The 12,080-nt window shown below is 40.8% G+C and overlaps 1 protein-coding gene across 7 annotated transcripts in view; it reads left to right on the top strand.

The window, feature by feature from the left end:
- The window catches only part of TAF1B (TATA-box binding protein associated factor, RNA polymerase I subunit B), a 69,036-nt gene that overhangs the window by 29,442 nt on the left and 27,514 nt on the right, over positions 1–12,080 (top strand). For all 7 annotated transcript variants that reach the window (XM_045447760.1, XM_045447762.1, XM_045447764.1 and 4 more), the window contains one exon: positions 942–1,041. In XM_045447760.1, coding sequence (XP_045303716.1) covers positions 942–1,041 — 100 coding nt within the window. The remainder of the gene's footprint in view (positions 1–941; positions 1,042–12,080) is intronic.

The following is a 12,080-nucleotide window of genomic DNA, read 5'->3' as shown; positions in this document are numbered from 1 at the left end:
CGGGACATAAAACTCCTCGGGAACAAGTGTATTTATTTTCCTGTTTTGTTCATTGCTATGTGCCCACAGCCTCGAATAGTGCTGGGTTTTAGTTCTCGATAAATTTCTGTTGAATTAATGAATGAATTGTAAATAAATATGTGTGTGTATTTATATACATATATATGTGCCGATTTTCTTCAACTCAATAATTTACTCAAGATATTTGATCAGCTACCGGGTACTGGACATTGGGGTGGAGTGATAAGCAAATGGGCAAGGTCCCTTCCCTTAATTATTTCCAGTGGCAGGTCCTGGTGACAGGAGGGTAGACAAGGGAGCTGTTCTAATGAGGAAAATGGGTCCAGGAAGGTCTCCCTGAGGAAGTGATTTAAAAGAGCAGATGCTGGGGCGCCCAGGTGGCTCATTCGGTTGAATGTCCGACTTCAGCTCAGGTCATGATCTCACAGCTCATGAGTTCGAGCCCTGTGTCGCGCGCTGTGCTGACAGTTCAGAGCCTGGAGCCTGCTTCCGATTCTGGGTCTCCCTCCCTCTCTCTCTGCCTTCTCCCGTTCATGCTGTCTCCCTCTGTCTCTCAAAAATAAACAAACATTAAAAAAAAAAAACCGTAAAAGAGCATATGCTAATCCTGTGAGGGGAGCGAGGGGTAGAAGGATGCCGTGTCTGCAAGCCTGGTGGTGAGTTGACAAGTAGGACACATACTTCTTAAAAAGACTTAATCTATTTAGAAGCTTAAGATATCATTAGATAATTGGCCAAATGCTTTCTCCACACGTGGGCACAGAGAATCGTTGACATTTTCAGATTGATCATCTTGTGGCAGAAACGACGTTCTCAACTGAGTCTTACCTTGTCTTTGAAATATGATGTTTTCGGCTCTTTTGTCTACTTTGCGAAATCAGTACATACTCCTTACTGAAGCTTTCTTTTCCAAAATACAGATTTGTTGAAGAGGGACATATTCCTTACATAAATGCTTTTCAGCATTTTCCAGAAGAGATGAAATTATATGGGCGTGACAAAGGAATCTTTGCTATAGAGGCAAGTTACTTTCTTTTTTTACTTGGTGGTCACTAATAAGACACAAAAACAGTATGGTGATTTGTATTCCTTTCCTGACTTACTCTTTGGTGTCGGGAGTTTTTTAAAAAGTGGCATCTAGTTTTTGTTCTGCCTGTTTGTCATAATTTATTTTCCTCACGTGGTTTCTTCTAATCCTTTAGGGTATCCTGAAAAGACAGCTATAGTGTGAGGTGTGCATACTGCCAACAGGTATATTGTTAAGACCGAACTTTAGAAGTGTTATGTAGAGACCTTTAGGTAATCTCAAGTTAAAAAAATGTTTTTTGTTATTTGCATACTATGTTGCTTTTGAGAAAAAGAGAAGAAAGTTATTATCTTGTTTCAAGAGGTGCAATTTTCAGTCCTTTGCTTATTAGTCTTTTTCTAGATCCGTCTTCAGATGTCTCCGGTGGAAGGGCTTCTGTCCCTTTAATTAGGAGTCTTTATCACTGTTTATAGTGCTCAGATTATCTTCTCTTTGTTCTTCATCAGAAGGTTTGCAGGATCCTAACTATAACTATCATCCTCTGTTTACCCACTTAAGGAATTATTGTTATAGCCTTCCCAACCTTCACCACCTTACATTGTCTGTGGTTTCATTCAAGAGACATTTGTGATCCTTACTAAACCCCTGCATAAGTCTGGTTCACTGTCATCCCAATTTTACATCTCAGCAAACAGCTCGGGGAGACAGAACGAATGCCAAGGCCATACAGTCGGCAGTCTCCGGCTTGGAGCTACCGAACTTGCAGCCTCTTCCTCACTGTGTCATCTTGGGCTCTGTTTGCTGCCGCTCTGCCCTCCTTTTCACGCTGGTTCTTTGAAACACTGAAGTAGGTGCTATGAAAACACAATTATGTCAAGTACTGATTTTGAAGCATTGAGCCAGAAGTGAATGGATGATTGGAAATGCAGATAAACAAGCTTGCACAAGACCATAACATTTTACATCTGCATTGAATTTAGAATATCGGTCACTACGAGTGATCTGCAGGGAACATTAGAGTTTTAAATCAGAAATGGCTCCACTTTAGAACCAGTTGTGCAGGAGCAGGTCCTGTCAATTTAAAGAGAGGAAGCAAGTTTGCAGGCGGGTTCCCCGTGCTGCCTCTGTGTCGTCACCGTTTATTCCATCTCCAGGAGAGAGGAGACGAGTCCCTCGTGCACTTGGGCTTGCGGTGGTGTGCGTCCACGGGCAGCACAAGGAAGGAGGGTATGGTTGCAGCCAGCACTGAACCTGGAAGAGACAAAGAAGAAATAATAATAGTGGTAGCACTTATTATGTACCAGGCCCCGTTTTACATATTTTATGAACTCCTTGATTATTCAGGCCAATCCTGTGAAGTACATATTATTACCACCCTGATTTTACAGATGAGGAAACTGAGGCACAGAGCTATTAGGCAACTTGCCTGGCACTCTCACTCTGACCACAGTCCAGCATGGCCAAGGTAGCCTTAGTTTGGAGCGAGACAAATGTGGGACCCCGCCACGCAGGGAGCATTGGATGAGACGCGGGGACAGGAAGTAGAAGTAGGTCATCGAGGCAGCGAAGAAGCTCCGGACTGGTTACCAAAACCGAGAGGTGGCCCTGTGGTGGAGATGGCACCCGAAACCGGAAGGCAGGGGATAGGGGGTCTGACGGGAGGATGATCTGGGCTGGAAGTGCCCGTGTGGGTCACGTGTCCTGGCACGAAGCACAGGCTGGCCGGCCAGCTCTGGCCTTCCTGAGAGATGGATCTTTATGAAAAGGCAGGTTAGTCTGTTTCTCCGATTGGGCAGGGTTGTGATCACGTATTTTTATTTTTAATTTAAAACAATTTTAAATTTGAGTACAGTTGACATACAGTGTGACATTAGCATCAGGTATACAGCGTGGTGGTTCGGCACGTCTGTCCATTTCGCGGTGCTCACCGCAAGCGTAGCCGCCGTCTGTCACCATACAGCACTATTACATTTTTTTTAACGTTTATTTTTGAGAGAGACAGAGACAGAGCTTGAGCGGGGGAGGGTCAGAGAGAGAGGGAGACACAGAATCAGAAGTAGACTCCAGGCTCTGAGCTATCAGCACAGAGCCCGACGCGGGGCTCGAACTCACGGACCGTGAGGCCATGACCTGAGCCGAAGTCAGAGGCCCAACCGACTGAGCCATCCGGGCGCCCTGTTACCGCACTATTAAAATATCACCGGCTGTAGTCCCTATGCTGTACGTTTTCTTCCTGTGACTTATTCATTCCGTGACTGGAGGGTTGTGGTAATTTATTTAGAGGACTGGGGACAAGAGGACACATCCTGTTTTTCCAGTCCGCACTCCAGACCCCAGCTAATTTGCCAGAGGTGTGGTGGAGTAACTGAACTTGAGTAAAGTCAGGGAGATATTTACAAAGTAGAAGATGTTCCTACCACCTTAGGAGCCCTGTTTGTCTCAAGTTTTTAGTTTCAGAACTAGCCTGCACTCAAGGTTGATGGGTTTTTCATCTTTTTTTGTTGTTGTTGTTAACGTTTATTTATTTTTGAGAGAGAGAGAGAACACAAGCAGGGGATGGGCAGAGAGGGAAGGAGACAGAATCCGAGCTGTCAGCACAGAGCCCAGCGTGGGACTCGAACCCACGAACCTCAGGTCATGATCTCACAGTTCGTGGGTTTGAGCCCCGTGTCAGGCTCTGAGCTGTCAGAGCCTGCTTGGGATTCTGTGTCTCTGTGCCCCTCCCCTGCTTGTTCTCTCTGTCTCTCACTCAAAAGTAAATAAATAAACCTCAAAAAAATAATTGATTTGAAAATCTGTATAATTCATTAAATAGTAATTTCAAATTTAACTGTGAAAAAATTGTTCATGGTAGTTTTCTGAGCCTTGTTCAAGTGTTCCACTGAAAGGAAAAGACATTTAGCTTGGTAATTCTCAGTCTGTGTCTTTGTATTTGTGTGGTTTTTCTAGAGGGACCAATAGAACTCAGAATTTTTGCATTAATCACCCCGGTGTAGTCTTGGGTAATAAAAAATTCTCTTTCTCTTTCCCTCCCTTCTTTCCACCTACCCCCCGCTTCTCCCCTCTTTCCGTCTCCTCTCCCTTTCTGTCTCATCTTCCTTAATCTTCAGTATGTTCTGTGTCTTACATCCTAAAGCCCATGACTGGGCTTTAACCTGATTTCTCAGAACCATTCACCACTCAAGTTATGTCGATAATTTTGCTTGGTTGAGGTTATTTGTACTTTTTGCTAGTGCCTAAAATTATTTACTTGTATTTAACTCCCTAACCACATCATAAGCTTCTTAGAAATAGACACTGGGATCTTTTATATGGATCATGAAATATTAAAACTGGAGGAAAATTTATAGATCACTTAGTCCACTTTTCTTAGTTTTTCAATAAGGAAACAGGCCTAAGAAAAGATGTGATTTGGGAATAAGTAAATACCTACTTCATTAGGGTTTTCGTGAGGATTATTTGACATCTATTCAAAGTGCAGGTGAATCACAGACGTTGAAATGGACACACCTTCTAGGTCTCAGGATGGAAAAGCTTTTCCTCTGAGGAGAAGATGAAGAGTTATCCTCACGCTACTGGGAGGGAAAAAATGTATCATTTTTGGAAATTAAAATTTTCATCTTAAAACTCTGTTAAAAATAAATAAAACAAAACCCACTTTGAATATGCACATTTCTACGTTTTCTGAAAGGAGGTGCCAGGAGGTTCATGGATATGATTCTTGCTTTTCAGTATAGTGTTTTCTAATTTTGGTTACCATAAATGCAGCTTCTTGCGGAGGATATTGCTTCCTGGGCTGAGTTTATATGCTTGGGAGTGGTGGCTAACCAGTAATTTCCTTTTGAATTTAGAAATTTGGTTTCAGTTTATACTCACAGAGACACTCAAACTTCACTCCATAAAAAATAATTATTTTGAAAAATATATACCTTGTCCTTTCGAATAGTAATAGATCCCCTTATTGCCAAATGTGTAAATGACTGCAAGAGTGACATAAGGCACACAATCAAGAAACTGCTGTTGTCGTAGCCAGCGTGGCTTACGTTTCCCAGAAGATTGGCTTAAGCCTTTCGCTAAGGAAGGATTGCCTGCAACTGTTAGAGCCACGTTTATATCTGCTGGTGATTCGGGTTTTCAGCCTGAAATATTATGTTCTCACTATTGTATCAAATCTAGACTGTTCTCTGCGCCTCCTAAGTTTTTATCATTTGAGACTTAATAAATATTTTGTAAATTAAGAAGCAAAATGAGGGGCTCCTGGGTGGCTCACTCGGTTAAGGGTCTAACTTAAGGCTCAGGTCATGATCTCACGGTTCGTGGGTTTGAGCCCCGTGTCCGACTCTGTGCTGACAGCTCAGAGCCCGGAGCCTGCTTCAGATTCTGTGTCTCCCTCTCTCTCTTCCCCGTCCCCCACTCGCTTCTGTCTCTCTCTCAAAAAATAAACATTAAAAACATTTTTTTAAAAGAAGCAAAATGAGTTAATGTTTACTTGCATGTTTTACTTTTACTCTGAGACTAATTTTTGCTCATCCTGTCAGTTACCATGAGAGGCGTATTTAAATCTAAAACCATGATGACCACCTTTTCTTTCATGTTCTATCAGTTTTTGCTTCAAGTATTTTGGAGCTCAAGTACTAGGTGCATAACAACTAGGATATTTTGCCTTGATGAATTGACTCTTTTCACTATGTAACGTCCTTTCTCCCACCGCTCCCACCCCTGATAATAATTGCTTTCATATCTACCTTGTTCAGTGTTAATGTAGCCAGTTCAATTTTTTAAAAAAATTATTTGCCTAATATATCTTAAACAAATTTTTTAACCTCTCTACATCTTTATTTTTAAAGTGGCTTCTGGGGCACCTGGGTGGCTTAGCCAGTTAAGCACCCGACTTCGGCTCAGGTCATGATCTTGCGTGGTTTGTGGGTTTGAGCCCTGTGTCAGTCTCTGCGCTGACAGCTTGGAGCCTGGAGCCTGCTTTGGATTCTGTCTCTCCCTGTCTCTCTACCCCTGCCCTGCTCACGCTCTGTCTGTCTCTCTCTCTCTCTCTCTCTCTCTCTCAGAAATAAATATTAAAAACAAACAAACAAATAAATAAATAAATAAAGTGGCTTCCTGGGGAGTGCCTGGATGGGTGACTTGGTTGGGCATCCAGCTCTTTATCCAGGCTCAGGTCATGATCACACAGTTGTGGGATTGAGCCCTACATCTGGCTCTGTGCTGAGCTCGGAGCCTGGTTAGGAGTCTCTCCCTCCTTCTTCCGCTGCCCCTCCCCTGCTTGTGCGCTCTCTGTCTCTCTCTCTCTCTCTCTCTCTCTCTCTCTCTCTCTCTCTCTCCCCCATGCACGCTCACGCCTGCTGGTGCTTTAAAAAAAAAAAAAAATTAAAGTGGCTTCCCGGTAGACAGTATGTGGTGGTCTTGATTTTTTTTTATGTAGTCTCATATTCTCTGCCTTATAATTACATGTTTTTAAAATAATTCTATGTTTAGACCGTTGACATTTAATGTAATTATAAATATGATTGGGTTTAAATCTACCACCTTGCTGTTATTTGTCCCAGCTAGTTTTTATTTTTTTCCTCGTTCTCCTGCCTTCTTTGAATTGACTTTTTTTTTATGATTCTATTCTCCACCATCAGTGTATTAACTGTAGCTCTGTGGGCTTTGTATGTGTGAGATTGTTCTAGAACTCCTAACATTCATCTTCAGCTTCTCACAGTCCACCTCAAGGACTAGTGCACTGCTACATGTGTTGTACTTCCCTGCTCCCATTCTCTGGTGTCCAGCGTACTTTTTTTATTTTAAGTTTATTTATTTATTTTGAGAGAGCGAGCGCTGGAGGGGCAGAGAGAGAGAGAGGGAGAGAGAGGATCCCAAGCAGGCTCTGCACTGTCAGCACAGAGCCTGATGCAGGGCTCGATCCCATGAACCGTGACCTGAGCCAAAACCAAGAGTTGGTTGCTTAACCAGCTGAGACCCCCCAGGCGCCCCCGTGTTTTCATTTCCTGTGCGTGTATACCCAGAAATGGAATCGACGGATCGTATGGTAGTTATAGTTTTAGTTTTTCGAGAAAACTCCATACTAGTTTTCTTAGTGGCTGCACCAAATTACGTTCCCACCGACAGTGCACAAGTGTTCCCTTTTCTTCCACAATCCCGCCAACATTTGTTACCTTGTCTTTTTGATAGTAACCACTCTAACAGGTGTGAGGTGACATCTCCTTGTGGTTTTAGTTTGTATTTCCCTGATGATTAGTGATGTTGAGCACCTGTTCATGTACCTGGTGTTCACTGGTATAATCTTCTTTGGAAAAATGTCTGTTCAGTTCCTCTGCTCCTTTTTTAATCAGATTTTTTTGTTTATGCTATGAAGGTATGTGAGTTCTTTATATTTTTTTTTGGATATTAACCCCTCATCAGATACAGGATTTGCAAATATTTTTTCCCCATTCCATAGCTTGCCTTTTCACTTTGTTGGTGGTTCCCTTTGTTGTGTAGAAGCTTCTTAGTTTAATGTGGTCCTACTTGTTTATTTTTGCACCTTTTTTTTTTTTGGAGGGGGGTTGTCAACCCCAAAAAGTCATTGCCAAGATTGAAGTCAAAGAGCTTACCCCTTATGTTTTCTTCTAGGAGTTTCATGATTTCAGGTCTTAAATTTAAGTCTTTCATCCATTTTGAGTTGAGTTTTGTGTATGATGTTAAGTAGTGGTCCAGTTTCCTTCTTTTGCATGTGGCTTTCCAATTTTCCCAGCACCATTTATTGAAGACACTGTCCTTTCCCCATTGATATTCTTGGCTCCTTTGTTGTAAATTAATTGACCGTATATGCACGGGTTTATTTCTGGGCCCTCTATTCTGTTCCTTTGATCTGTGTGTCTGTCTTTATGCCAATACCGTACTGTTTTGATTGCTATAGTTTTGTTACATAGTTTGAAATCAGAACCCGTGATGCCTTCAGCTTTGTTCTTATTTCTAAAGATTGTTTTTGCCTATTTGGGATCTTGTGTGGTTCCATACAAATTTTAGGATTGTTTTTTTCTATTTCAGTGAAAAATGACATTGGAATTTTGATACAAATTGCATTAAATCTGTAGATTGCTTTGGGTAATATGGACATTTTGACGGTAGTAATCCTTCTACCCCACTTGCACAGAATATCTTTCCATTGACTTGTGTCTTCAATTTCTTTCATCAGTGTCTTATAGTTTTCAGTGTACAGAACTCGTTTCTCTTTCTGATAGTTTTCTGTTAGTGTATAGAGGCACAACTGTTTTTCATATAGTGATTTTGTATCCTGCAATTTCCTGAATTTCTTTACTCGTTCTAATAGTTTTTTGGTGGAAGCTTTAGGGTTTCTATATATAGTACCATGTCATCTGCAAATGGAGATGGCTTTACTTCTTCCTTTCTGATCTGATGCAATTTCTTTCTTTTTCCTGCCTAATTGTTTTAGCCAGGACTTCTAATATAATGTGAAATAAAAGTGGTGAGAGCGGCCATCCTTGTCTTGTTCCTGATCTTAGAGGAAAAGGTTTTAGCTTTTCATCATTGAGTATGCTGTTAGCTGTGGGTTTGTCATATATAGGCCTGCCTGATTTCTGATTCTTGTCTTTTCTATTCTTTATGTAATGTGTCTTTTTTTCCTCTAGCTGCTTTTTAAGATTTTCTTTTTATCACTTTTTTTCATCAGTTGGATTACGATGTGGCTTGGTGTGGTTTTCTTTATGTTTCTTATGCTTGAGGTTCATTGACCTTAGATCTGTGGGTGTATAGTTTGCATCAAATTTGGAATTTTTTCCTTCATTATTTCTTTACATATTTTTGTCTGCCCTCCCCTTGATTTTTTTCTTAGATGCCAACTCCATGTTAGACCACTTAATATTGTCCACAGCTCACTAAGGCTTCTGGCTCTTGGGCTATTTGTTTGTTTGGTTTTTATGTCTTCTTTCCCAGTGTGTTTGTTTTGGATATGGTCATGTCTTCAAATTCCCTGATCTTTACTTCTTGAATGTCTTATCTGCTGTTAAACCCAATGAGTGTGGCTCTGATTTCAGAACCTTCTTATTTTCATTTCTAGAAATTTCACTTTAGTTTTATTTTTTCCATTTCCCTCGTTATGCTTGTTTTCTTTTACGTCCTTGAGTATATTGCCAGTATTTATAATAGCTATTTTAAGGTTCTTGTCTACTTATTCTATTGTCTCTGTTATGGCTGGGTCTGTTTCTATTGATTGGTTTGTCTCTTGATTATGTGTCATATTTTCCTTCTTTTCATGCCTGGTAACTTTTGACTGGATGCAGACATTGTGAATTTTATGTTGTTGAATACTGGATCTTTGTTTTGGTGTATAATTAGGTAATTTAGAGATCAGTTTGATCCTTTAGAAGCTTGTTTTTAAGCTCTTTCATTGCTGGTCTAAGGCCTTTATTCTGGGACTAACCTAACCCTGCTACTATGGTATACTCCCTCAGAAAGTTCTATCCAATACTCCCAGTATTACGAAGTCTTCCTACTGTAGCTGGTGCCTTGTACGAGCTCTGGGAATTATTTGGATTCATTGGAAAAAATCCAGTGATTTCTCCCCCCACACCCCACCATCCCCGCCCCACTGGCCTTGGGTTTTTCCTCACGCGTGCATGAATCAGCACTCAGCCAAAGACTTGAGAGGACCTCTTTGCAGATCTCCAGAGTTCTCTCTGTGTGTGGTTTTATCCTCGCTGGTACTCTGCCTGCAAATTATAGCCACCTCAGCTTTCGGGAGCACCAGTCTGTGTCTCCTCAACTCAGCAAGACCACAGGGCTCTGTCTTACTCCCCACTCCCTGCACCGCAGCTTGGAGACCATCTCCAGGCAGTGAACTGGGCCTTTCATTTCTCTTCTTTCAGGGATTATAGTCCTATGCTTCCTGTGTCCATTGTCTGAAACTGTTATTTCATGGATTTTTCTACTTCCGTGTTTATGGTGGAAAGTCAATTCCCATTGTATTTAATCTTTGGTGAGGGGAAATGGAAGTATGCCAGATACTAATCTGTAGACATTTACAAGTAGACTCAGTAGTCAAATGTGTTTTAGATGAGCATTACCTAAAAAAATTCTTACTTGAATGCCTAAAGTATCTCACTGCTCATTCATTCTTGGATTTTTAAATAAAATTATAATTTCTATTCATGAATGTTATGACTAGTATGATCTTTGTTTAAAAATTATCACCCAGCTGGACTGTGTTATTGGAAGGTCATGGTTATAGGCTTTTGTTTACACAAAATACTTGCCCTAGAAATAATCTCTTTTGTTGACTGTTTTTAAGTTACTCTTGAGTGAGGGGACGGGGTAAGATAGGGGAGTAATTTCTTAGAGATTTTGGTGGAAAGTGTAAACATAAAAATAATATGAGATTATGTCTTGGTAGCAATAACCATTGTACTTTGCCTTTTTGGCTCATATTGAGAACATTTTTTTTGGAAAACTTTTTATTTTGGAAGAATTTTAGATTTACAGAAAAGTTGCAAAAACAAAAATAGTACAAAGAACACCCATGTATCCTCAACTGCTGTTAACATTTTATCCCACTTGTTTTATCATTTGTGCTGTTCTCACTGTCTGCCTAGCTGCCTACCTATGCAATTTTATATCTGAATCATTGAGGGTAAGTTATATCTATCATGGCCCATTACCCCTAAATATTTTAGTGTATATTTTCTAAGAAGAGAGATATTCTTTTACATAACTACAATTTAGTTAACTCTTCATTTTTCTAAGAACTGAACCAGACAATATGTCACGGTTTATTTATTTGTTTTTAATTTTTTTAATGTTTATTTATATTAAAGAGAGACAGAGTGTGAGCAGGGGAAGGGTAGAGAGACAGAGACAGAATGTGAAGCAAGCTGCAGGCTCCAAGCTGTCAGCACAGAGCCCGACGCGGGGCTCGAACTCATAAGCAGTGAGATCATGACCTGAGCCGAAGTCTGATGTTTCACTGACTGAGCCACCCAGGCACCCCACTAGTTCTTTATTTAAAAAAAATTTTTTTTAATGTTGATTTATTTGTTTATTTTTGAGCAAGAGAGAGCAAGCATGAAAGGGGGAGTGGCAGAGAGCGAGGTTGAGAGAGAGAATCCCAAGCGGGCTCCGTGCTGTCAGCACAGAACCTGATGTGGGGCTCAATCCCACAGCGTGATCACGACCTGAGCCAAAATCAAGAAACGCTTAACCAACTGAGCCACCCAAGCACCCTGTACTTGGCTAGTTCTTTATTGATGGGGTTTTGTATTTGGTGATAAAAGGCTAAAGAAGGCAGCTAGGTAATGAAAAAAACAAAGCAAACAAAACTAGAAACAATCTAAATGTCAACAGGAAAATGGATAAAAAGTGACAGTCACACACTGGTATATTAAACAGCTACAGCCACAAGCAACATGAATGAATGTAAAAAACATTCTATTGAGTATCAAAGGCAAGATTCAGAAAACTACACATAGTGCGATGCCATTTGCACTAAGTTAAAAAGAAGGTAAAATAAATGTATTTATTTAAGTATGTTTATGTGTATGATATTATTTTTTTAAAAAGTAAGTTTGAGGGGCGCCTGGGTGGCTCAGTCAGTTAGGCGTCTGACTTCGGCTCAGGTCATGATCTCGCGGTTTGTGGGTTCGAGCCCCGCGTCGGTCTCTGTGCTGACAGCTCCGAGCCTGGAGCCTGCTTCGGATTCTGTGTCTCCCTCTCTCTCTGCCCCTCCCCCACTCGCTCTGTCTCTCTCTCTCTCTCTCTCTCAAAAATAAATAAAGCTTAAAAAAATTAAAAAAAAAAAAAAAGCAAGTTTGTGATGAGCAACTTCAGGATACTAGTTATGCCTCTAGAGGGAGAGGAGGCAGTGGAAGGGGAGGGAAGGAATACACTGGTAGATACAACGGTGTTGGTGATTTTCTAGTTCTTAAGTCAGGTAGTGGATTCATGGGTGTTCTTTTTATTATCAGGCTTCAAGATTACAAATGTGTTACATGTATTCTTTTGTATTTTTCAGATTTTAAAG

This window comes from Leopardus geoffroyi, chromosome A3 (assembly GCF_018350155.1).
Source record: "Leopardus geoffroyi isolate Oge1 chromosome A3, O.geoffroyi_Oge1_pat1.0, whole genome shotgun sequence".
Classification (NCBI taxonomy): domain Eukaryota; kingdom Metazoa; phylum Chordata; class Mammalia; order Carnivora; family Felidae; genus Leopardus; species Leopardus geoffroyi.
Note: the sequence above shows the minus strand (reverse complement) of the source record. Positions and strands in the feature narration are given on the sequence as shown.